Source organism: Carica papaya, chromosome 6 (assembly GCF_054855325.1).
Source record: "Carica papaya isolate Zhongbai chromosome 6, ASM5485532v1, whole genome shotgun sequence".
In the NCBI taxonomy this organism is placed as follows: Eukaryota; Viridiplantae; Streptophyta; class Magnoliopsida; order Brassicales; family Caricaceae; genus Carica; species Carica papaya.
Window position 1 is genome coordinate 36,007,870 of NC_142314.1, and position 26,671 is coordinate 36,034,540.

Sequence of the window (26,671 nt, forward strand, 5' to 3'; positions counted from 1 at the left end):
TTTTTTGTAATATGCACGTGTAGCACGTATGGGTCTTATAATAAATTACACGTGATATCTTTTTTTATTTGTATAGTTGTGTAACACGTGCATGCCCAACCATAAATACACCTAAGACATATTATATATATATATATATGTATAAACTGTTATTTAATGTATGCATACACACACACACACACACACATATATATATGCATGTAAATGTATACACTTTCATTGATTAAAGGGGAAAGATGTACATATAAATGTAAGATATATCATTTAACATTATGCTAAGACATATATGAAAAAACAAATCAATCATGTATCGCATATATATATAAAACACGTGTTTATGTTAATCCAGAATAATTAAGGTGGCCACTCAGAAAAAAAAAAAAAAAATATATATATATATATATATATATACAAAAATATAATGTAAATGAGATAAAAATTTAGAATAAAAAATTTTATAATTTTAAATAAATTTTCTTTACACATATTTTTGAAAGTCAATACTATCCATAACCGAAGGAGAAAGGTTGGATAAATTATATATAATGTCTTGACTATAAGACCTTTCTTAAAAGATTTCATACCACTATCAGCACTAATGCATTCGCTTGCCCGAATTCGAAATCTTTCAAAAAAAAAGTAGACATATAATGTGTAAATTAATTTATCGAAACGAATTTCAAAAAGTGAAATACACCACAAGACCTTAAGAACTAGTCTAGAGGCGATCAAACTGAAAAGGCAAACTGGTCGACAAAGTAGACATATAATGTGTAAATTAATTTATCGAAACGAATCTCAAAAAGTAAAATACACCCGAACACCTCAAGAACTAGTCTAGAGGCGATCAAACTGAAAAGGCAAACTGGTCGAACAAAAATTACAAAATGCTCGTGGTTGGCGTGTGGGAGTCAAGTGACGATTCCCGATTCGTACTCTATCATCAATCTTTTTACCAGGGAATCAACTCATCATAAATGTGTCTTTATAGTGAGTTCATGAAATCACTTGGATGGTGAAAGGGGGCTAGCAAGGAGTTACGAGAATAGCAAAGGTTCAAGCACAAGAACTTGAAAGGTAGTTGTCCAACATTGTGATTGCGGTTCACGAGCTAAGAATGTTTCGGTATGATTTTACAAAATTGTCTTTACATCCTTCCCCAACTATCTACAGTAGCTATGTAATCGAGGGGATGAATCGCCTATACAAAAAGTTCAACACTATGTTTGGGTTAAGGGAGGCAGAGTAAAGGAAAAACAATCAAGGGATGTCCACCCTCCTTTCGTTTGTTTGGATAAGAAGTAATAGTGAAGAAAATGGAGGGGAGGGATGGTGAGCATCCATGTCTTTCTCTTGATAATCAAAGTTTTGAATCCCTCCGAATCAGAGGTAAAGCAAGAGAGAGAAGTAAATAATGAAGCACACAGTAGAATATACTGTGTATAGGATCAGCTAGAAATATCCGATATTCCTGGCTTTTGTTCTGAGAAGTTTCAGATTGGACAGGGAAGGTTCAGGCAGTAGAATGGCATGCCAAATAACACCACAAAGAATATACCGTTAAACACATTAACTCTTAAAGACGAAAACTGAAATAATATGCTATTCGTAGACAACAAGTATGTATCGAAGAACCTAAGGTCATAGAAAAAGGAGTCGACCAACTATTTAGAGCAAACAATCCAAAAGTCTTTCCTCGAAGATGCTGACTCTCATATTGTAGGAATCCGTCACCATTGATCTTTCAGCTAAGGACTTACATACTTGCAAGCTAACAAAACAAAGCACACAGAAAGAAAAATGAAACTGAATATGACAGTACCTATATTTCCAGGAAGAGGATGATATTTTACCTCCATGGCCTTCGATCCATGACTGCAGATAAAGGGTGATCTTTGACAATAAACAGAAACTGGATTTCCTCTCCACGCCACAGGAAATTTGTATTATCCAAACCTGTCCAATTTAAGCTTGTTCCATTTTAAAAAAGACAAGCCCAAAAACGTTTATGACAACCTCAACAATCATCACAAGGGACACACCTTAGCGGAGTTAGAGCGAGCACCGTTCAAAAGATAATTATTGCTTTGACGCTTAAATTCTCAAATGCACAATCTAACATTGATAGTTTCCAGTGATAGACCAACGGCTCAACTCCAAATAAATGGGATGTTACGTATCTGATCCAATAGACATGATTCCCAAATAAAATGCAAAGCAGTTTAGTTCCATAGGATGGGGAAAGAAGTTCTCAAATTTAAGAGGACTAGCATGCGAAGTCTGTTTCATGAAATTGTATCCAAGTACTTTACTTGGAAGTAATTCAGTAATAACCAAAATAAAAATAGACAGATCGTAGTTTGCAGGTGACTCCGACCCGATGAAAAACTAATGAAGATGTTAAAAAGACACAATTTCTGCATGTACTAATGGGGGAAAATACAAAAAACATGAATTTCACCTCAAGCTAAAAGCGTCTGCAAGTCGAAGCATGAGACACCAAGCATGATGCCGTTAACTCTGGCAGCTTGGAAACACAGCACTAAAGGAGGTTATACATACAGTAAAGCATCCAGAAATTCCAGAATTTTACAGAGCAGATACCAGATTATCACCTATTACTAATGTATTTCCACACTCAATGTTTTGACAAGAACATCCCCTGCCTTTTTGTCATAATTATTTATGTTATAGTCCACAGTTCAGGGGATTTGCATCTCAAAATGATCTTGGAGATTTCTTTTGGTATACTTCAAGTTAGAGCAATTTTATCCTCTAATCCATTTTATAAATACCTGAAAATTGCTGCTTCACCAATTAGCAGATCACAAGAATGATTAGGCTAAAGTTGCTCAATCTAAGCTAGCAAAAATTGATCGGTAATAAAGTTATAAATCTTTGCAAGGGACAAACCTTTAGGACAGAGCACAAGATTATCTTTGCCTTCATGTCAAAGTTCAATGTTAAACTCCATAAATCAAAGACTTGGCAGTTCAAAATTTTTTCATTTTGGTTTACTTATAAGTTAGAGCAATTTATCTCTTATAATCCAGTTTATGCATCCCTCACTTATTGTGGCTATACCAATTAGCGGATCACAAGCATGATTATTATTATTATTTTTTTTGAGATAAATATTATAAGCATGATTATGCTGAAGATTTAAAAATAAAGACGTAGCTCAATCTAAATTAGTTCAGGTATTTTTGAAATAATTAGTACAGATAATTCTGGATAAAGATGCAGATCTTTGAAAAGGGAGAAACTTAAAGCACAGAGCACATCATATGTCAATTTTTTTAATCTTCTCATCCAGATTATTCGACAGTTCTGTGGATAAAAAGAAAGACAAGACTAGCGCATTTGCATCATATAATGTTTTGGAATCTTATATGTGAATGACATCTCATGCTTACGAACTGTTTGAGCATATTCTGTGCCACCTGACACTACTCTACAAACAGTAAGTTCCAGACTCTTGGAGGATGAACTCAAGGGCATGGCAAATACAAACACTAATTAGAGGAAAACTAAGAAACCAGAATGCTGTGTTAACTTAAAGATACTGAGGTGCTAAACAATGATGTGGTAAGTTCCAGCACCTTTAAATGAGCCAACACTGAGCAGCCAAACAACACTGTCAAGGACATCAACCCATAGTGGTTACTCCCTTGCTTAACAGGGAGAAAAATTGGGATTTCACACCAAACCCATGGATTTTTTTATGTTATTCAAATTACCAAATTGTTTTTTTAGATAATTTAGAAGTATCCATGAAACAAAATAATATTTACGCACCTGCAATAGAAGGAAATCAGCAAACCTCTTCTAACTGGCACGTTAGTGAGAGACCACCTTCGCAGCTGGTTGACTTGAAAGAGAGGCATATTCATAGGGATAGCATACTGTGCTTGTGAATTGATCAGAAGAAATCCAACATAAGAAATAAGCAAACAATGATATGCTGAAGTAAATGAACTACAAACGGATGTAGTTCTTTTGCAGGAATTATTAATAAAGGCATTTTAATATAAAAATTCTAATGATAATTGGCAAAGATAAAGAAATAAATGTATTAAGGATATACATTGGACTAAGAACAACAAAACTGTCTCTCATCCATTCAATTGCTTAACTCAGGGGGGAAGAAAAACCTAGGGAGAAAAACAATCTGACTCTTTTTAAAAATTAACTGTAATAAATCACATAGTTGAGTAAAATGAACACTCACTAAAAGCCTCTGTTAGCACTTAAAGAAGAATTTCTGAATCTCTCTATTCGTTTTTCCAAGCATACAAAATCAGCGAGAACCCCAGATTTTGTGACTTGTTATCTAGGAATCTCTGCGAGAAAGACCATTGCAATGTACTTGAGTCGGACAGAGATTGGCTAGCCCACAATTTCTCAGCTGAGAGGCATGTCTTAAACATAAAAACAGCATTTCCAACTGATGATGATGCACCAAAGAGCCAATTATGAACATCCCAGAAAACTTCTACGGCTAGTCCATCAACCAAGATGGTATGATTTCCCCGGAACTTCCAACGAAGCCGCTTCACCTGCAGCAGAGTCTTCCCATCCACACGAATGATGAGACACGGATCATTGACACTGATTGTGTCACAATCAATCATGAGATCATGAATTTTCCCATTATCACAAAACTGTGCCTTGGTCACAAACACCCTCTTGCCAAAGACATGCTCTCTTTTTGCAACAAGAACAGCAGCGGAAGGAGCAGGACTGGAATTTGTCTTCTTGAAAGCTTCTTTTCTCAAATCCCCCAAAAGAAGAACCATTTGCTTATCAACAATAACACCCACATAAAACCCCTCAAGTGGTTCAGGCCCGGATCCGAATTTGGCTGATGAAAGGTCCCAATATATGTCAATTTTGCAAGAATATGCTTCTAAACTCTTAGACCCTTTTCTCTTAGAGAACAACCAAGGCTTTATCTCAACCTTACAAAGACACTGGTTTGCAGAATCATCGATCCCTACACTCAGACCCTGACCCATTAAATTCTTACTCCATGTCACTGTAATCAAGCATGTCCTGCCCCGGATACGGCATTGATAGACACAAGTAACCAAATTCTGAGCGTTCCTGCTGGTATTTGATGATGAAGAATCAGCAACTTGAACCCCATTTTCCCCAAAACAAGATGGGAAATCTCTCATTTTTACCACCAAAAACCTCAATTCAACCCTATATGAGACTCTCTGGCGCTTTTTAACAAACAGTTGTTGCCCACTCTTACAACCTAAAAGTAAACCCCCAAAACTGATTTAGAATAGAGAAAAATATGAAGAAAAACTCAAACTTGAACAAGGGGAAAACGATTTTTGAGTTTACCTCAACTGATTAGAGTAGAAAGTGAGAAACCCATCTCAGAAACTCATCGAAATCCAATTGTCAGAGCTCTGATTTGATCTGTTCATTCTCTGCAAAAATAAAAACACCCATCAATCACAAGTTCGTCGAGAAGTTTAGGGAATGCGGGCTGGTAAAATAGCTTAAGGAGACAAGCAACCCAGAAAAAGTAAGACTTGTTTCACTGTCATTACAATTAAAATAATAGTGAGAAACTTGAATATACCCGGCAAAAAAAATGGAGGAGACAGATAATATGTATGTATACCTCAAGACAGTGACAGCTTCAAAAATAATCTGAAGAATTCAACTTGATGAAGCGTTATACAAAAAGAAAAAACAAAAAGCAAACAGTGAATAATACATACAGATAAGTATATATATATATATATATATCTCTCAAAATGGGTGAGGCTGTAAAGGCTGGTTTTTGAAGATTACTCTACACTGAGGAAGGAAAAAAGGTATCTCATCTCATTTCATTCTCATTTATCTCTTCCTTCTCTCTCTCTCTCTCTCTCTTATTACTTTCCTTTTAGCTGACATACCCACATGGAAATAGAGAATTAGAAGAAGAAGATAACACAGAAAAAAAACGTTTTAAGACTCCTCCTCTTCTTCTTCTTCTTCTTCCATGGAAAACAGCTGAAATAAATACTGAAATTAAGAATTAAATATTTATTTTTTTTATTACCCTTCTTAATTTTAGGTATTTATGAGCATTTTTCCAAGTATTTAATAATGTATTCGGCTGAATAAATAAATAAATAAATATATATATATATCTATATTTAATTTCTAGCATCTTACAAAGAATTTATAAGAAAAACAAAAAATGAAGATTTGGAAAAAGTATTCAAGAAGACTCCTCCTTCCTTTCTGTAAATGGGAAGCACGAATTTCACATTGACTTCTCTTTCATCTAAAGATTTCGAATTATACAATAAATGAATATTGAATATGATTGCATATATTTTATTTAAATTATTTTTAAGTTATGTTTTTATTTTATTTAAAATTTTATCAAATATGTATATATATATATATATACAAATTATATTACCTTAGTTATACTAAAGGTAACTTCTACTCTTTACTCTTAGACTAGGGTTGACATGTTGATAACTTCTACTTTTTACACTCCTTTTTCCCTGAAACAAGAAATGATATGACCAAAAAACATACATACATATATACATACATGTATACACAGACATACATACATACACAGACATACATACATATATATATATATATATAGGGATTGACCAAAAAAAAAAACCCATTTTTAGGTAAGAAGAGAGGCAGACTCATTGCCAGCCTCATTATATCTCCCAACAAAAATTTCTCTTTATCTAATTCAATTAGATTCTCTTTCTTTTAGTTGGTGGTTGGATTTGATTCTAAAACACTTGTTAACTAAATATATTTATGGCAAAATAAATATATAGAGACTATATATATATATATATATATATATCTTGGTTTGTTTATTAAATTATAATATATATATGTATATTACTATATATATTAACAAAATTTTAATGGGTCACAAATTTTTTTTTCATCATCTTTTTAAATAATATAGTTAAAATTTTGTTAGATTTAAATTAGGTATTATTATTTCAAAAAATTTATCAAACTCATATTTTAGTGATTAAAATAATTTTTATTCTACTCAAAAAATTATATATTTAAACTTTACTTATAACATAAAACTCGTCGTTATATAAATATATTATTAACTGACAGTGGTTGATATATAATTATTTTATTCAGTTGATAAATAACATTGACTAAGTTGGATTAATTATTAACTAACTTATGTCTCTACTGTTGGGTTTTAAATTTATCGTGTATAAATTAACGTGCATAAAAAATTATTAAATTAATTAGACTCAGTTAAAGGTAATATAATACTGTTAAATGTATATTGAGTCTTAATGCATCAAATTAAAGTGTATGTTCTTATTTTTATGCGTAGAGACTAAATCTGTAATTCATAATTTATAATTTTACGACGCATCAAATTACGAATATAAAAAATTTACAGACATGGTTTGTTCATAAATAGACGGTTATGATCATCAAATTATACGTAAAGTTTTTATATTTTGATATCTCGTCATAATAGAATAGATAGAGTGTGATAATTCAAAACATTACGTGCTAATTTGAAAAATATAACTCAGAACGTTTCGATTTCTTCATATATAGATTTAGTTACGTTTCTATTACAGATATAATTTTTTTGATTTGATATGAGTTTGGTTACTTAAATTTCATATTTACTTTTAAAATTCTTACGTCTATAAATAAATAAAATTAAATTTTTAGTATTAGTCTAATTTTTTTTAATTTAAAATTTGTAAATATATATATATATTTTTACATTTTAATTTAGGAAAAAAAAGTTGGAAAAAGTAATTTGGTCCCAAAGAGGACCTTCAAAACATTTAAGCAGATAATTATTGTGGTACAAATTTGGAAAGTGCGGGACACGCGCAATGATTGCGTTTGAAAAAAAAAAATATTTATTCTTTAACTTTATTGGAGAATCAAGACGTGGTGTTCACGTGCAGTTGTCCGCAACGATTGTTGGCATGCGTTACGGCCTAATTTTTGGCTCCCCAATTGGGCCTATAATAAAGCCCATTATTTATTTATTTATTTATTATTTTAATTACATAAAAATATTAATTATTTTTATTATATAAAAAAATTAAGAAAAATATTTTTATTTTAAAATAATACAATAATTTAATTAATAATTCTTAAAAAAATTTCGATAATTATTTTGAATATAAATAAATAAATAAATAAATTATTTACAAGCATTTGAAACCCATTGAGTTTTAGGCATGGGACAAGTAATGTAACAAGTCACGGTCTCCATTTCTCTTATATATATATATATATATACACATAACGTATATAATATTTATAATGGTATATGGTCCATAATTGGACCGACATAAGTGCAATCATAGGTCCAAAGTTTCAATTAATTTATTCTTATAATTAAAATTTTAATTTAATTAATTAGCTTATATGGACCCATTACATATATATATATATATATGTATGTATGTATGTATGTATTATTATGGTACATTATTAAATAAATCAATCATGCACATCTAACATATGCTTTGCTTGTAAAACCCTCTTTGCTTTTCCAATTATTATTTATTTATTTATTTTTTTGGTCACATCCCATATGTCCTATGTCCATCTTAGCTTCACAATTACCATTGATATTATACATACATATACATATAGTTTGGAAAGGTGACAAAACCCTATATTTTTTTTTGTTATAAAACCAATAACTCATTAAAAAAAATAGATTATTTTTTGAAATAATTTTTAGATCTTTAAAGGCTGAAACTTGTATTTATGTAAATTATCGAATGATCAGAAAAGAAGATTCGAAATTTTACGAATAATGCAAAGTTGAATTTGTTAATTTTTGAATACAAAGATATCGAATGAGTCTACATAAAGTTGACATTTTCGGTAACTCACATAAAATATTGTAAGTTTTTAAGATAAACTTATTAAAAAATTAAAAGGGTATAATATACTTTGATATATGATTTTATCAAACAATTGGAAGAAACAACCAAAAAAAACCCTTGTAATTGGCTTATCTTTTAATATATATATATATATACATACATACATGTATAGAGAGAGAGAGAGAGAGAGAAATTGGAACATAATGAGTGTAGTGAAAAGATTCATGCCACACAATAAGATAAAAAAAAAAAAGAAATGTAATTATGAAGAGAATTTCAGCTTTGTAAAACTTTCTCTTGCCACACTTTTAAGTTTTATACTTTTTTTTTTTCACTTTTAATGCCTTTTATTATTCTCTTTACAAAAATTTCCCTCAATTTTAGCATTCATTTTTTCAATTTACTTTCTTTTTTTTTTTCTACTTTTAAGAGTCAATTTACTGAATAAAATTATGAAATCTTAGGAAAAAAAAAAAAAAGTCTCAATTTTTGCATTCAATGCCAAAAGATAGAATGCTTAAAACATGAACTTGAATGGTTTGGTAATTACCATCATTAATTTACTAGCCATTTTAGAAGATTGTAAGGAAGATATGAAAAAATTCCAGTCCACAAATTCTTAAAACATCAACCCAAACAGAGAATCTATGGAAATATCATCTTCAACATAGCTGGGTACTTGATCCCCATCTGTTTTACGATCACATTAATGGAGATACTCTTGCTTGAAGACTCCACAAGAGTGTATTTCAAAAGAAATTTAATGGTCAAGAGCCAATGAGTGTTAAAAGTTCAGAGCTTGATTTTCATATCTGCGTGCTGAAATCGGGGAGAGATGTATGGTTGTTTAGCGGTGGATTCGTGGATGAGAGAGGCCCAAGAAGCATTAACAGCGTTGGAAGATTTAGAAACGAAAATCAAGAACCAGAGTATGGAGATTGGTCGATCCAAGCTTGTGGAAGTTGGAGTCAAGCTCGATCGGCTCGAAGCCCTTCTTCATAACCCACCTTCAAAACCCATCTTGTATGTTCCTTCTTTCCTTTTTCTCTTCAGTTTTCTTGTTCTTTTGTGGATGAAATGATTCAATGGGGATCTGGGATTAGGAGATTTACTATATGGGTATGTGGTATTTTGTTCTGTGTTTGCTAAGTTTTGGTCGGATTGGGTTCTGGATTTTACTCTTTATGTATCTGGGTTTGGTTATGGAGGTTGCTTGCTGGGAGATTTTGCCTTAACCAGATGGAGCCATGGAGGAGTTCTATGTATGCGGGGAACTTGTTTTGAGCTTCTTCAATTTTTGTTGATTTTGATTTTGGATTTTACCGTTTATATATCTGAGTTCAGTTGCGGAGGCTGTGATATTTTGCATAGATAGTTGTAATTGACTTCTGGTGGTATTAGTTATCATATTCTTCAGGTGTTTGTATAAATTCCTCCTTCGATGTTCTTAATGTTTTCTGTAACTTCTCAGTTGCAATCCGTCAAACGAAAAATTGATTCTAATATTTAGTTCAATCATCTCTTGGAAGTTGGAATCTATTCAAATTTGTTTCGACTTTCATATATTATTGAAATGAACAATCAGACTAAAGATTTTGCCTTTTTGGATTGAAGCTGAGCAAGTTGTTTGGCTGTATAATGAATGGCTAGCATTTAAGTTGTGTTTTTTGTTGAGTTCAGTTCTATCTTCTTTTAACTCTTAAATATTAATCATCTGGTACCTGAAAGTTACCCATTTTTTATTTTGGTTTGTAAGTTAAACTCGTCATTTCATCCGTTCCCTAATGATATGTTTTTACTTCCACTTGTCAACGCAAGAATCACAAGAAAACACCTAACTTGAGTTAAATATAAATATAGAATTTAACTTCGAATTAGAATGCTACTCATCCGGATTTTTTAATTCGCTTATATATTCTATATAACTGAAATTTGAACGAAGCTCAACCTAAAATAGTTCGTAATCCCTTTTAGTAGATTGTAGTGGGTGGTGTTTTGATTTCTGATTCGTCTATTTGGTTTTATATTATATGCATTTGTTTGAGATTCCTTATGCCGGTTTAGTTGTATGGTAACGTGTTCCTGCAGTGAATTTGCAGAACTGAAGAAGATTTGGGATACCGATGGAAAATGCTCTCCGATATCCAGCTGAGAACAAGGGCAGTGGCTCTCAGCCTATATGCACTGCCATCACAAAACAGGTAAAGATCTTCTCGTGTTCATTTCTCCTTGAAAGCCACATGTAACAGGAGGACTCAAAGCAAGTAAAGTGTTTGACTGCTATGAAGTTAATTTTTAAGTAAGAAATAACCCATTTCGAAGAAATAAAATGTTTCTTTTTAATGTTTCTTCATATGAATGCTGCATTGGGGTTACTAATTGTATTTCCTTGGGCGTAAACCGTATAATTCAGTTATCTAGCCCTTTTCTTTTCTTTTCACAATTCCGTATATCTAGTGTTGATTCCAATTGAAAAAATCATTCAGTAGGGAGCCTCTACCATACGACATCAATCACTATCTCATTTATCAAATAATGGGGCTCATATATACATGAATTAAACAATGTAAAAGATAATAGAACCAAAAAGTCACTCATTTGGATCCCTAAATCTATGCAGGCCAGGAGGCTCAGCTGTTCCAATCACCAAAGGAACCAATATAAATTCCAACAGCCATTATGAAGGTACAATCTAATATCTCTGGTGAAGGATGCATTATTTACTGCAATTTTACTTTTGAATCCTTTCTGACGTTTGTGAGAAGATACTCTTAGCAGAGGAGAAAGTAATATGGTGCGTCGATCTATTTGCATACGTTTTTGGGTTCTTGTGGCTAGCCCACCCCTTCAATTTTATCATTTGTCTTTTATTGAATTTATCCAAGAAGCTGCTCTATCAAAATTATTTGAATCATAATTAGTATTGTTTAGTTTCAAGCAACTCAGAGCAGTAAACCGTCCTATAACTAACACCTAGTTATCATACAAGCTCAGGTTCATCCATCCTCTTTCCAGCCCACCTTGGTGCATCAGTTACAGATAGGCAGATGAAAGCATCTAATTAGACCGGGAATAATTACTTAGTGCTTGGAATATGAGGCTTGGGTTAGCTGAAGTAAGACAACTGATGCTGACAGTGCTAGTTCTACCATTATTTCTTTCTCAACACCTCTAACTGGTTGGCAAAACAGGCTTTAGAGGCTTAACTGTTTTTTTGCTGCCAAGTGGGGGGATTCCATAGCATGAAGATCTACTTAAGGTCGTAACTACATTAGTGATGAATTCTTTGATTCACATTTGAGTGATTTATCCATAGTGGACATCCCAATAGGAAGTCGAAAGAAAAAGACTTTCATTCGAAAGGTACGAAGATGGTGTTACCCATGGCAAATTACACAAAAGTATTGGACAAAATATTTATAAGGTTTCCAAGGTCTTTCTCTGTGATCTTCTCTATCAAGAAAAATATTGTCCTTAAAACAAAAGGAGAAAAGTGTGGAACCAGTGGTCTCTAGTTGTAACAAACGAAGCATAAATGCCCTCGAGAACTTTCCAATTTTTTCTCCATAACCAAAAGATTGCTTTGGAGATGAGAGAGACAAGCGCCTTGTTAACACAACCAAATCACTAACCATTGAAGTTGGGAGGTAAATCCCACAACCTTTCAACTTCTGTATAACCAGAAGAAAGATGATCAGAGGATTCATTGCCCTTCAAACAAAAGAAACACTTAGAAAATCTCTTCTTCTTCTCGTCATGCAAACATGGTAAAACGTATTCAAATGCACATGAATATGCAACATATAAAGCAATAACAAGTATTTATTAGGCAATAAATTTCTAAAATTTGATTCTTATTTTTGCGGTTTGTGTTTTGATGCAGATCAAATGAAAAGTTTATTTTCGAATGATGACCCTGAGCTGCTCAAACCTCTTGTTGTAAGTTTTCATAATTAGATAATATATTGTTGTTGAAACTGTGCTGGTCAGGCTTGTGACAGTCCCCATGATGTCCTTCCCTAATGCAGCCAGATGACCCAACCTCAAGCCAGGGCGTATGTCATTCGAACTTTTGGCCAACAATCTACTAGTTAAGTCTTCACTATCATTTCTTTCTCAATCTATTTTTATGTGCATTGGCAGGCAAAGCAATGTAGTAATGGTATCTGTAGGAGTTTTCTCTGGAGAGCCGGTCAGGCCATCTGCATAATTCTTGGAGCAGTTGTTGTTCTGGTCATCTTGGTTGTCCTCTGCTCAGTTATATAATATACTCTGTTCACTGTCAGTATTCTATCCAAGATGATTTATTTGTAAGCTTGAATCTTTACTTCATTTTTACCCAAAAATAGCAACTAACCAGATAGTCTTTCTCTTTAATTTTTTTTCAGCATCTGGCATTTGAACAGATATGGAGGCCTTGCTACAGCATCAAATGTATAGTTACAACTCTGCATGCCAGTACCGGAATGAATGATCTATTACTCAATCTCAGGCCTCTGAAAATCTACATAAAAATACATTACAGATACCTTTATGAAGGGGATCGCTTGTTTTCTTCATCTTCGACCAAAAGAGTTCAAAAATTGGGTTGCTGGAGGGTCCCCTGGGCTGACTGTGGACAGGCTTCTTTCAAAGAATGGCTTTATAAGAGCTAAACCTCTTAGATTTTGAATCCGTTTTTTTCTTTAAATTAATTTCTAGCTTTGCTGCTCCTTTTGCTGTTTTCCCAGCTAACATCTCTCTGCTTTCGACTACATGGGAATGACCTCTGAAAGAAGGCACTTCTAGTAGTAGTATTTTTTCGAAGAAGCTAAAGTGTTTGGTGGTGGGTACAACGGTTTTTACACTAGCTTTTTGTCTTGCCAACACCAAGAATGTGTAGAAATTGCTTTGGCAGATTCTGTAAAAACCCATTTGAACTTCTCTCAGCTATGCATACAGGATTCTTGTACTTGGATTAGTGGACACTGTTTCCTTACAAGCCGAGTTGGGTAGCGGACGAATTCGACTCGTCAAATTTTGGATAAAACGGCACAATGCTCTTTACACTTCTATATGCTATACTCAGTTATCTAATTTGTATTTATATCTGGTTAGAAAAATTTAGGCAAATTTTGACATGATTTGTTCACACAATAAGAGATTCAGACACAGAATTACTTGAAGAATGAACCATTATAGATGATCTCACAAGTATTTTAAACATGTTATAAAATCGATCCATTTAAAAGCACCAGGTGGTTTAGAGATTCATTTTACCACTCCATTTATGGTGAGTTTCATGTTATTTAAACATTTATTATTTGCTTCTAATGCAAATGTTTGATACTAGCACAACCAAGACCATGTTACCTCTTACTTACTCATATATAATAGCTCACTTAGGCTACCGAAGCGGAGAAAATTTATTGTTGTTATTTCAACGGAAAAAAAAAGTTACAATAAAATATTCATTTCGTTTGAATATGTCATGACTCGTTGGATAAAATTCAATTTAGTCAACACATTAATAAGTTAAGGTTTTGATTTTATTAAATCAAATATTATAAACTGTTCATTTATATTCGTAGAGTGATAAATTTTATATCATTGATAAATTTCAAATTCATGACATTTAAAAAAAATATAAAATTTTTAATAATTAGATCACCCTACTATGTTGTTAGTAAAAATTATCTCTTTTTCGTACTAAAAATTACCTTAACAACTATAATTAAAACATATAAGCACTTCATCATACTCACAATAAATTCTGATTGTTGTGGTGAAATTTGAGTGGAGGGCTTTCCTAAGATTGAATTTAACATAAATTCTAGCATATCTTCCTCAAATTATCAAAAAAATATAATGATCAAACTTTTAGAATATATATAAAATAGATGTCGAAGAGATATATTTTATGACGAACGAGAGTTGTAACCTTCGTTGTTTATTATTTTTATAGAATTTATTTAGTAATTAATACTAAATTTAAGTAGAAATGTTAGAAATTCGATTAGAAATAGTAAAACAATAGTCTTGTATAGTTTAATATAAATTTTTAAATTTATTGTGGTTAATAAATATTTTAATTTATACTTAAAAACTCTCTCTAAACTTATTAAATATAAATTTTTAAATAAATCTTATAAAAATACAAAAGATGATGATAATAAATCAAAAAAAAAAAAACAGAAAACTCTTTGAATACCATTTTTTTTTTCTTTTTTTAGTAAATAGAAACTCCTTTAGGATACCTCTTTAGAATACCCTTTGGTTCTTTAGGAATGGTTGGTATGCATTAAGCCATTATAGATAGTGGCAATGAAATGGGTCACTAACATTTCTTGTCCACTTTCAGTTCTTAGTGCAGAAAATTGTATGTTAGATAAAAATTAAAATAATCCAATCTTGTTGCCAACTGCAATAACCTCCAAAGGCAAATCCAAATCCAAAGCTCTTTCCTTTTTTTTATTTTTTAAAGAAAACAAGAGGAATCTCAAGAGCCTTGTTTGCTGACAAATCTCAATCTCTCAGCATCTCTTTCTCTCTAGATACCTTCTCCTTGACCCTTTTCTTCCAAAATTTTCATTTTTACTAATGATACAATCAAGTCCTTCGGTTTTGACACTCGGGTTTTTCTTGGATTGTTAGATAGAGTGAAAAAGAGCTCTACTTTTCTCTGAAATTTGATTTGGTTTTTAGTGGGTATTTAGTTTTTGTGTGTCTATGGCTTCATCTGTTCTTTTTGCTGCAACTTCGGTTGCTGGGCTGCGCTCGTTGGCGGCTCAGGTGAAGCAACAGAGGGTCTGTGTTCGGTCTTCCCTCGACTCCCTCGAGACTAATGTTTCTGACATGAGCGTTAATGGTAATTTTTCCACCTTTTCAGCTTTAATTTGTGTTTTTTCCTTTGCAAGACTTTCTTTTCTGAGTTTTTTGGATTCTGGGTATTCTTGCTTTTGTTGGCTTTTAGGGGATTTTAAAGGTTTGATTGGAGATTTTTTTGGTTGTCGTTTCTGATTTTTTTTCAATCCTCGTAGATGAGCTTGAAAGGAATCTCTGGTGAATATAAATGTGGTAAAATTTTCAACTAAATTTACGTTCTGAAAGTTAGGGAGCTAGCTTAGAAATGAGGTGATATTGTAGACCTTATCTATATTGAAGAGCTTATAATGATACAACTGAGATAGAAGAAATTGGACAGTGAGGATTTAAAAAAAAATAGTAAGTTAACTTGACCCATTAACATCTGCTTAAGATGGAATTAACAGATGATTCTCTCTTCTGGCGAACAACCTGTTAGAGAATAGAAGGTTATGTTCCTATCAGTTTCCTAATCTCAAGCCATACCAGAATAATGCAGCACAGAAAGCTTCTACTTAATAAACTGATGCAAGCAACATATTTGATTATATAATGTAAATAAATTATGGAAAGCAGTATTCTTTTCCGGGTATTACTTGCTTAATTGTAAGATACACTTGGCTTTGTTGATTGTGTTGAATATTTTACTAGTTGGAGGTATTGCCTTTCCTCACACCTATAAATGTTTTTGGTGGTATACTTTCCAGCTCCGAAGGGTTTGTTTCCTCCAGAACCTGAACATTATAGGGGACCAAAGTTAAAAGTCGCTATTGTTGGAGCCGGGCTTGCAGGCATGTCAACTGCAGTAGAGTTATTGGATCAGGGCCATGAGGTGTCTTGTCTTACTTTCAGTGTTCACATATTATTTGAAGTACATGATTGTTTTGATGCCCTGATATGTAGAAAAAGGGTAGATTTATAAAGTAAATAGGTTTGACAGTTGTTCGATTTGGAAGTTAATTTGCATCATTGTATTTTCAGGCAATCGCTGTAATTAAATGGATGTTTTGGCTACTTTCAGGTGGATATATACGACTGTAGGTCTTTTATTGGTGGCAAAGTAGGTTCCTTTGTTGATAAACGTGGAAACCACATTGAAATGGGGCTACATGTTTTCTTTGGTTGCTACAATAATCTCTTTCGTTTGATGAAAAAGGTGAGAAAAGCTTCTCAATTCTTGTGATTTCACATGTCAGTAATTTTAGTTTCTTTATCTCTTGAAAATGACATAACTGAATTGAAGAGTACATTTAGAAGCTTGATGTGAAAACTGGTTTGGTACTTCCAAAGACAAGGGCTTGCTATCTTGATTATCTCTTCTTGTGCTTCTTTGTAACTTCTGCCTTTTTGTCACCATGGAATATATACCATATGACTTCTATATGGATTCAGTAAGCTTTTTAAAAGAAGAAGCTTTTTGACTTTAGATCTTGAAATAAGAATTCAAGTCTATGAATTAGTGAACTGTTTTCTAATTGACTAGATTTCCATCTGGTATATATTTCCATAACTTCTCTTTTATTCACGACTGATCTTCCTTTTACCTTTGAGCTGGGCACTCAATTAGTTTGTTTGTCCTGTCCTTCCCTTATATGTTGCTGAGCTGAAATTTCTTAAACAATCCTTTCGTTCATGCAGTAAAAAATTAAGTTAAAGATTAATTAATGATACAAATGTTGCTCATGCTACGTGAAAGGCCTATAGGAACTATGTGGAATGAAGTTAACTCAATCTCTCTCTGTCTCTGCTTTTGCAAGACTGCTGATTTTTTTTGATAAATCCTCCAATATTATGACGATTTGATTTATCCTGTTATGACAAAAAATGATGCTCTACCAAAATGGGGCCTTTATGCATCCAACCTTACGATACAGCTGATATAAAATTTACAGTGCTGCTCTTGCTTAATTTTCCACGAGATGATGTTTGAAGTATGCAGTATATCTCAACTTGCAATGTAGAATGTATTAATATGGTATTTTCAAATGTGGTCTCATCATATCGATGAAATTGCGGAACTTTATATAGTTAAAAGGTTTTGCTTGATTGGACAAGACTTGTGGCTGCCAGCGGCCAACATAGAATTATTATCCTCTTCATATGATATTTGGAAATTTGACTTCACAAGTTGAATTCTTGGTATATATTCCCTAAGACGGAACATAATCTCTGATATATTTCCCTTGAATAGGTAGGGGCGGATAAAAATCTACTTGTGAAGGATCACACCCACACATTTGTAAACGAAGGGGGTGAAATTGGGGGTACGATTCAAATCTGATGCTATCTTACATGATAAAAAGTTGTCATTATAGTAGCATCTTTATTAGGTCGACATCACCTTCTAGCAAATTTGTTTGGAAGTAATTTTCTTCCAGCTGTAGTATTCTTGCGAAGAATATGAACATGAGGTAAACCAGCTCATTGCTCGATTCTGAACTTTTTTTTTCTTTGCAGAACTTGATTTTCGTTTTCCAATTGGAGCACCATTACACGGGATTCGTGCATTTTTGGCTACAAATCAGCTTAAGGTAATGCTTATAAGTATATGCGCTATTCTGGTTATACTGAGCTGTTTTGCTTATTGTTTTCATTGTCCTCACACATCTGTGAAGTATTCTTGTTTTGAGTGGTACATAGTGTCTTGCATCGCCCGCAGTAGATTATATATTTTGGACATTATTCTCTGCATGGAAAACAAAGGCAGATTTTTCTGTCTTCTTTAAGATTCATGTTAGAGCTGAACGAGTCAATAGGGAGGCTTCTTGTTCCATTGGAACTTTCTTATTCATAATATGATTTAAGTGCAGACTTACGATAAAGCAAGGAATGCTCTGGCTCTTGCACTAAGTCCAGTCGTGAAGGCTCTTGTTGATCCAGATGGAGCAATGGTTGACATACGAAATTTAGATAGTGTAAGAACAAAATATCTTAAGATTCATCACTTATTTATAATAAAGTCATATTTTTTTTTTCTCTTTTTTAATGTTCGTCCATCTAAAACATTTTACATCTAGAGAGCTTTATTTGACGTAATTTATTACCTATAGATAAGCTTCTCGGATTGGTTTATATCCAAAGGTGGCACTCGAACGAGTATCCAGAGAATGTGGGATCCTGTTGCATACGCCCTTGGGTTCATCGACTGTGATAACATCAGTGCTCGTTGTATGCTCACTATATTCTCATTGTTTGCCACTAAGACCGAGGCTTCCCTGCTGCGGATGCTCAAAGGTTCACCAGATGTTTACTTGAGTGGCCCCATTAAAAAATACATCACAGATAGAGGAGGCAGGTAACCTTTCATAATACCGGGTTAGACAGCTGCAATTGTTATTTAGAATTTTATTGATATTATTTCTGTCATTTATTAAAATTATTTTTAATTATTTTTTATTCTCTCTTCGCTAGAACAGGTTTCATCTTAGGTGGGGATGCAGAAAGATTCTCTATGATAGATCTGCAGATGGGCAAATACGTGTCACCGGACTTGCCATTTCCAAAGTAAATTACTTTCCGTGTTACTCACTTTGGATCAGAAACTAAATTATCGTTCGTGCATTTAAAGACGATTCTGGGTTATTGGAACTACTGACTTCTCGTAACTGTTAAAAGCTTTATATCAGAATTGTTAGTTAGTTCCATTAATCATTTTCGATCAAAGGATCTCAAGGGGAATTTACATTTGCTGATAACATTTTTCATGTTCTCGAGAGCTCATTTTGTGTGTTCCTATATAGGTGGATTTGATTGTTTGATTCCCGTAATTTTTAATGCTTGATTCTTCCATCTTATTCAGGCTACTAACAAGAAAATTGTGAAAGCTGATGCTTATGTAGCAGGTTTGAGGTTAACTCTTGTCTTTTGTTTCTATAGGTTTCTAGTTACTCAGGATAATAACTTTTACTCCTATTTTCCGTGGCAGCTTGTGATGTTCCGGGAATTAAAAGATTACTTCCATCCGAATGGAGGGAATTAAAATTTTTTGATAATATTTATGAGCTTGTTGGAGTGCCTGTAATCACGGTGCAACTTAGGTATAATGGTTGGGTCACGGAGTTGCAGGATCTAGAGCGATCAAGGTCATTCCCTTTCCTGAAACTACTATTAAAAATGTCCCATACCTATCTTTTCAAAAATATTGATTGAGGCACGTGTTCCTTTTTTTTTTTTTAATTTCCGATTTAAAAGAATTCATGAATACTGTATTTATGACGTGTAGGCAGTTGAAGCGAGCTGCAGGACTCGATAACCTTCTTTACACACCAGATGCCGATTTCTCCTGCTTTGCTGACCTAGCTCTTGCTTCTCCGGAAGATTACTACATTGAGGGACAAGGTTCACTTCTCCAGTAAGAACGGAATTTGGCACTGTTTTTATTATTTGAACTTCGTTATTTTGTGCATTCGAAGAAAAAAGGCAATGAGCATCAACTGATAATATTCTTTCCCTTATTTCAAAGTTATGTGTCTGTGTTTGCTTTTCATTTTCGATCATAGTTACAGAATTCATTTATCGTCTTTTTCAGATGTGTTCTGACACCAGGCGATCCATACATGTCCTTACCAAATGATGAAATTGTAAGAAGAGTTGCAGAACAGGTTAGTGGCTTCAAAAGAAAACTTTCCCATTTCATAAGTAATTTCACGGAAGCTAGGAAGAGAAACACTTTAGTCGGAACAAATTCTATACGAAATGGGTTATACTGAGTTTGTATAACCCATTCTTGATTTATTTACATATTCGCTCTTTTACAGGATGCTGTGTTTGCATTTTGTTCGATTCTCATTTAATTTCTGATCAATTCTAGTTCTAATTCTCGAATGAAAATTGAACCAAACGCGAGCTTGTTCTCATAGTTTCTGTTTTACCAGGTTTTGACCTTGTTCCCTTCATCACAAGGCTTAGAAGTTATCTGGTCATCTGTTGTCAAAATTGGGCAATCCTTATACCGCGAAGCACCCGGTAAAGATCCATTCAGACCGGATCAGAAGACGCCTGTAAATAATTTCTTCCTTGCCGGCTCATATACAAAACAGGTATGTACTTTTTCTTTTACTACACTTCTACACTCCATAATACTACTGCCTGGTACATGGATATGTCAAAATTCTCCCCGATATTCTGTGTTTCCGAGTTGCAAAATGATCAATCGATAGATTGGCATGTCTCAACTCTCAACCAATTCAAGTATATGCTTATCTACCGTGAACAGGACTACATAGACAGTATGGAAGGTGCAACATTGTCGGGGAGACAAGCTTCGGCCTATATATGTGACGCGGGGGAAGATTTGCTGGCGATGCGGAAAAAACTCCAAATGATTGAGTCTCTAGAACAAACAAAGCCTGCAAATATTCCTGATGAGTTGAGTGTTGTATGATGCTTCAAAATTGATTCTTCAAGCTTTGAGCAAAGCAACCTCAAAGAAATTCTTGGAACATCTAGATTTCCATCATTGTTCAATATGTTATGTATACTGAAATTAGTGAAGAGAATATAAAATATATCATGTAATTGTCATATTTGTTGTACAATGGATCTTGGAGATCATCAATATATGTATATGTGTTAGGGCAAATGCTGGCTACTTCCAAATTACAAATGAAATAATTGACAATTTCTAATAAATGTGGGATTTTATTAATTGAGCTCATCAAAAGGAACTATATTGCTTTAATATCAAAGAACAGTCTCTAAAATTTCAGAAATGGAGATATTTGGAAATTAGAAATTTCTGAAATACAGAAAATAAAAATTATATTTAAAAAATGAGTAATGTTTTTTTTTTAATTTCCTTAATTTTATCTTAAAAATTATGCATATAAATTATCTTAATTAAAAGTAAAGAATATTAATTCGAAAAGATAGTGCCCTCAATAATTGTAAACCTTTGGGGAAAAACTTCATAACCATTAAAAATAAGCGAATAATCTTTCTAAAACACAGGGTGTAATGACCCCAGAATGCTTAAGGAAATAAATTATAACTTAAATACGGAAGCGAAATAAATAGTTAAGATTTACATTCCTTATACATAAACTTAAAGCCCTAAATAGTGCTATGAGAATTAACTTTTTGAAGGAAATATAAAAAAATAAAAAAATAAATAAAATTGGTATCTTATTTGCAACCTTCTTGTGGATCGAGTTCTGAATCCTGATTCTCTTGATTTGAAATGATTAAATAAGGGATGAGCTATACTACCCCAATAAGAATATCACGATACTCACCGATACAGAAATGAAGGTTGGTATAAAATCAAAACAACTAATGGAGCACTTAATTAAACAAATACATTTCTTAATAATAAAACTATTTACTATTCACTTACTGCAGCGAGATTTATAAAAGCAACCTATAATGTAACGCCCGGAAAATTGGGAAATTTTGTTATTTTATTATTAATTATTTTTATTAAGTTTTTTTTTTAAAAGAGTGCCACGTCAGCAGCCACGTCAGCAGTCCTGACCAACCAGGACCTGCCACGTGGTAAGACCACGTCGACTGGGGACGGGCCACGTTGGCGATCCGCGTACGCGCGATCGGATGGCTCAGATCAAGCGTGCGCACGGACGGCCCAGATGCAATCGCACGGACGACCTAGATTCAATAAAAAACGGACGGCCTATATTAAATCAAAATGAACGGCTGAGATCAAAAGGCAAAAGGGTATAAATAGAACCCCCACACCTGACCACAAAAACCCTAGCCGCCTGCCCTCGCCGGAGAAGCCGGCTGCCGCCACCCGCCGCCACACCGGGGAGATTTCCGACCGCCGATCGAGGTAAATTTCATACCCCCGACTCATTTTTCCACGCTGATTTCCCCTGTGGTCAAATCAGAGCCAAAATCCCGGCCAAACGGCCGGAAAACACGGCCGAAACCCAGCGGCGCCGCCGTGCCCCTCCTCGGTTTTTGCCTCCGATGAGGCCCTTCCCGGCCTCCGTTTGATGCAATTTTTATATCACCGTGATCACCATTCTTTTCTCTACAGGTTGATCGGAGCTGAATCACCAAAACACGAACCTCACCGGAGAGCCGCCGCACCCGAGAGCACCGCCGCCGGTAAGCTTCGGTTTTCCGTAATTTTTTGGCCCCCCGAGGGCCCTAGGGTTGTTTTATCGCAGGGACTGATGCAAGTGTGGCCGAATTCGGCCGGAAACGGCCGAAAACGGCCAACCCGAGGTGAATCGCCGCCGCAAGCGGCGGCACCGTCGCCGGAGCACGCCGGAGCCGCCGTGCCGGAATTGCAATATTGGCCAAAAAGGGGCCTTGGGCCTAATTTGGGATTTTTTGGAACACGTGCAGGTACCGTAGTGCGTTTCAGTTCCCCGAAAAAAATTTAGGGAAAATTAGGGACAACCTGTAGGCGCATTGTGAAGCCGTGTTCGGACCCCGAAATGAGTAAGGACCCCTCACCCTATTTCCTATCACGGTATTAAAGTTCAATAATGATAAAACGGTATTTCTTGAATCAACGAATGTGTGAAATTGCTTAAGGTCGCTAATGGAGCCCGAGTCTAGTGTGTTTGTCGGTTAACTGTTATTTGACCTATTTTACAGTTTTAAATGCAGTATGAGGTCTGATGTTTTCATTTCATAGTTTCGTGTACATATTTTACTGTTTTATTGATTATGGGTTGAATGACTGAGATACCGATGCTGTATGTTGTCTGTTTGGCATAAATTACTGTTTTGCTTGTTTGTATGTGAATTGATGATGCTGACTGAGGAAAAGGAGAATGAAAGATTATGTGGATTGATAATTGTATAATGTGGTCAGCCTGACTAGATATCCTGGGAGATGGTGGACGGACCGGGTCCGTAGGGAACCCTACCGGGATTGTGGTCTCTCATACCGGACGGGGTATGGAGACCCTATGTGTTTTGGCGCCAATACCGGACGGGGTATGGGGACGACCCGTTTCACCCTCATACCGGAGGGGTATTGAGGTTTATAGTTTTGGCGCTCATACCGGACGGGTTATGGGGACGGTCCTGGAATCTGATTACAAGTGTTAAGGGTAACGGGTAGCGGGACCCCTATGGATCCCCATGGATACTAGTAGGCTAGTAAATGAGGAAAATATGTTGTGTAATGATTGAATTACAAAAGGCGTGATAAGTATTATGTTATGCAGTTTATATGATTTCATGATGATGATAATGTTATTGCTTTCGTATATCGTTTTATGAATTTCACCGAGGTAAGTGGATGGTAAATGTTTTATTATTAATAAAAGGATTTGTTGTAAATCATGCTCCATTGGTCTTTTTGTGTTTTCTACCCACCTTTACCTCCGTGACGGTGAGATATCGTGATGTCTTTACTGGGCTAGTGTAGCTTATCCTTTATTTAATCATTTCAGATCAAGAAGACATTGTTCCCGAGCCCGTCCCGCATGAAGACGACGAAGGGGACGCCTAAAGACTCCATAGTCATATTCAAAGCTTTTACTTTCGAGTCTCTCTTTTAGTTAGTTTGATCTTTTATATTTTGAGCATGTTTTTGGTTTTAGTGTAAGGGATGTTAATCGAAATTTTGACTTCGCTTCCGCATTTGACATTTTTAATACACATATTTCATTTTAAATTTCCGGGGTCGTTACATATAAAGACAAAAACATGACACTTATTATGATTTCATATGCAATTCAGGTACACATTATAAATCCATATTCAATAAATCAAACAATAACCTTTCATTTTATCAGCCAACTGATATTCATGGGGGTTCATAGGGATATTCCCGCTACGCGTAAACCATTTCCTTCAACATTCTCAATTAAAGGGCCGTCTCCACATCCCGTCTGGTATGAGTGCCAAATCATTAAACCTCAATACCCCGTCCAGTATCAGGGTGAAACGGGCAGTTCCCATACTCCATCCGGTATAAATGCCAAATTACCAAGTCTTGATACCCCGTTTGGTATGAGACAACGTTCACGGTAAGGTTCCTTATTATACCCGGTCCGTTTACCATCTCTTAAGATATCCAGTAAGGCTGTCGTTTCATTCATTCACTTAATCACACAATTTTTCCGTTTTCCTTTAGTCTCCATTTTCTAAATCAATCTTAATCACATAAATAAACAAACATGCATAAGGGAATGCAATCATATCTCGGTTTTTCAATTTAACAGTAGTCACATAAGACAACAATACATGCATTCAAACCATAAAAGCAATAAATCAGATACTATCATGCATTTAATACTATAAAATAAATCAACAGAAATCAATTTCCGGTTTTGACTCTGTTAGTAACCCGCAATTAATTATAGATATTTTATAAGTTTTACGAAATACCATATTATTTAAAATTAAACTTCAATTCCATAACAAAAGATAGGGTGAGAAATTCTTACTCAATTTGATGTCCGAAAGGCTAAACTGTTGACTGCGCCTACTGGCGGTCCCCAGGTTCCCTGAATTTTTTTTCGGAAATTAAAATGCACTATAAGTACCTACAAATGTCCCAAAAAACTCAAAATCAACCCCAGGGTCCAATTTTGGCCAATTCTGAAATTCCAGCACGGCGGTTCTGTCGTGCTTCGGCGACGGTCCGCCTCGTGTCAGTTGTTTTCAGCTGATTTTGTATAGATCCCTACGAGAAAACACGTTAAGGGGCCTCAGTTGGTCGAAAAAATAAAAAAAAATTACAATTCACCGGCGGTGGGGCTCTCTGGTGCTGCGGCTCTTCCAGCTCAAATTGCGATTGGCTGTTTTGCTCTAGTCAACATGTAGAGAAGGAAATGGTGATCACAATGGTAGAAAAATTACACCGAATGAAAATCGAAAAATGCCTCATCATAGGCATTTTATGAAATTCCCTGCGGTGGCGCCGCCGGACTTTGCCGGCAGTTTCTGACCAATTGGGCAGTCCTTTTACTCCAATTTGGTCATAGAGGTGTTTAAAATTGAATTCCGAGCAAAGAAATTTTTTTAACCTTTTTTGACGATCGAAAAGGGCTCCGGTGCGGCGACGACTGGGTCTTCTTCTCCGGTGAGGGCGACTTGCGGCTAGGGTTAGGGTTTGGTGTGAAGAGGATTATTTATACTTGTCTTCTTTTAATCTGGACCGTCAATCGCGTTTGATTTGAACTGTCTGATCGCGATTAAATAGGGAGTGAATCTGAACCGTTCATCGCGATCTAATCTGAACCGTCCGATCGTGTTTAAATCTAACCGTCCAGTCGCGTTTGGGGAGAAAATGCATCCGGGCCGTCCGTGCACGCAGGAATGGATATGAGTCGTTCGATCGAGGGCACGTGGATCACCCGCGTGGCACCGCGTCAGCGCCCGTTGTCACGCGATGCGTCCTGATTTGTCGGGACTGCTGACAGGGCATCCTACGTGACAAAACTTTTCTAAATTATATTTCGACTTCCGGTTTTCGATTTTTCTTTCAAAAATACCCACAGAACCCAAATTTTTACTATTTTTTTCCAAAATTATTTTCAATTTCATTCTCCATCAAATTTACTTCATTTTTACTCTAAATTAAAATTAAAAATTAAAAAAAAAATACATTTAAATTAACTTAATTCACATTAAATTTAAACTTGGGCATTACACAGAATTGGTTTCTTTTCTATATCTCCATTTAATTCAGTTTCATTACATGCAGAAAAAGACAAGTTCAGAACAACTATGAACATATATTATATTTGCATGGCATATTAATTTATTGTTTATTATATAATAATATATGCATACACAGTCTTGAGCAAACATATTATAAAAGTTGCATATTTCTATATTACTACAAGTACGAGAAGAAAACCTAGATAGTTGCAGGAATTCTTAGATCTCATTGCCTTCTATTCTCTGGAAAAGAATGGAGAAAGATCATTCCCAAGAGAAAAAATGGGAACAAAAATGTTAATAGAAAAGAAGCAGATGAGTTACAAGCTGTGGATTAGACTAAG

At 34.5% G+C, this 26,671-nt stretch overlaps 3 protein-coding genes across 16 annotated transcripts; 2 read left to right on the forward strand and 1 right to left on the reverse strand.

The window, feature by feature from the left end:
• Nucleotides 1-759: 759 nt before the first annotated feature.
• LOC110826190 (uncharacterized) lies at nt 760-6,089 on the reverse strand. Of its 13 annotated transcripts, none has more exons than XR_015821630.1 (7): nt 5,642-6,089; nt 5,356-5,444; nt 4,232-5,263; nt 3,799-3,905; nt 2,462-2,477; nt 2,043-2,180; nt 760-1,956 (listed from the first exon to the last, which is right to left on the reverse strand). XR_015821630.1 is itself a non-coding variant. In XM_022056788.2 (3 exons), the coding sequence occupies exon 3, from the start codon at nt 5,178-5,180 to the stop codon at nt 4,275-4,277; it is 906 nt and encodes a 301-aa protein (XP_021912480.1). In that variant the 5' UTR covers nt 5,181-5,263; nt 5,356-5,444; nt 5,642-6,088; the 3' UTR covers nt 4,050-4,274. The 13 variants fall into 13 exon arrangements, 3 of the variants coding, with proteins under 3 accessions (XP_021912480.1, XP_088078958.1, XP_021912481.1); XR_015821629.1 differs by having other exon boundaries at nt 2,462-2,520; XR_015821631.1 differs by having other exon boundaries at nt 3,799-3,910.
• A 3,251-nt stretch (nt 6,090-9,340) lies between these two features.
• LOC110809687 (uncharacterized) lies at nt 9,341-13,948 on the forward strand. 2 transcript variants are annotated; one of them, XM_022035576.2, is made up of 7 exons: nt 9,344-9,917; nt 10,994-11,095; nt 11,515-11,579; nt 12,778-12,833; nt 12,923-12,949; nt 13,038-13,175; nt 13,283-13,948. In XM_022035576.2, exons 1-6 carry the CDS (start codon nt 9,730-9,732, stop codon nt 13,158-13,160), a joined length of 561 nt encoding a protein of 186 aa, XP_021891268.2. In that variant the 5' UTR covers nt 9,344-9,729; the 3' UTR covers nt 13,161-13,175; nt 13,283-13,948. The 2 variants fall into 2 exon arrangements, with proteins under 2 accessions (XP_088079268.1, XP_021891268.2); XM_088223142.1 differs by lacking the exon at nt 12,923-12,949 and having other exon boundaries at nt 9,341-9,917.
• Nucleotides 13,949-15,165: 1,217 nt separating this feature from the next.
• On the forward strand, nt 15,166-21,318 carry ZDS (zeta-carotene desaturase). Its single transcript, XM_022035560.2, has 14 exons — nt 15,166-15,741; nt 16,445-16,569; nt 16,759-16,893; nt 17,929-18,001; nt 18,195-18,268; nt 18,548-18,652; nt 18,788-19,032; nt 19,154-19,241; nt 19,537-19,579; nt 19,663-19,819; nt 19,960-20,088; nt 20,266-20,338; nt 20,612-20,776; nt 20,953-21,318. Exons 1-14 carry the CDS (start codon nt 15,603-15,605, stop codon nt 21,118-21,120), a joined length of 1,719 nt encoding a protein of 572 aa, XP_021891252.2. The 5' UTR covers nt 15,166-15,602; the 3' UTR covers nt 21,121-21,318.
• The last annotated feature ends 5,353 nt before the right edge of the window (nt 21,319-26,671 follow it).

What these genes read in the sequence shown, in the direction of transcription:
- LOC110826190 (XM_022056788.2), bottom strand. Translation starts at nt 5,180, where the DNA reads ATGAGAGATTTCCCATCTTGTTTTGGGGAAAATGGGGTTCAAGTTGCT.
- LOC110809687 (XM_022035576.2), top strand. Translation starts at nt 9,730, where the DNA reads ATGTATGGTTGTTTAGCGGTGGATTCGTGGATGAGAGAGGCCCAAGAA. An exon ending in CCACCTTCAAAACCCATCTT is followed by an intron (nt 9,918 to 10,993) that starts GTATGTTCCTTC and finishes GTGAATTTGCAG; the next exon opens with AACTGAAGAAGATTTGGGAT. An exon ending in ACCCAACCTCAAGCCAGGGC is followed by an intron (nt 12,950 to 13,037) that starts GTATGTCATTCG and finishes GTGCATTGGCAG; the next exon opens with GCAAAGCAATGTAGTAATGG.
- ZDS (XM_022035560.2), top strand. Translation starts at nt 15,603, where the DNA reads ATGGCTTCATCTGTTCTTTTTGCTGCAACTTCGGTTGCTGGGCTGCGC. An exon ending in ACATACGAAATTTAGATAGT is followed by an intron (nt 18,653 to 18,787) that starts GTAAGAACAAAA and finishes TATTACCTATAG; the next exon opens with ATAAGCTTCTCGGATTGGTT. An exon ending in TAAGAAGAGTTGCAGAACAG is followed by an intron (nt 20,339 to 20,611) that starts GTTAGTGGCTTC and finishes CTGTTTTACCAG; the next exon opens with GTTTTGACCTTGTTCCCTTC.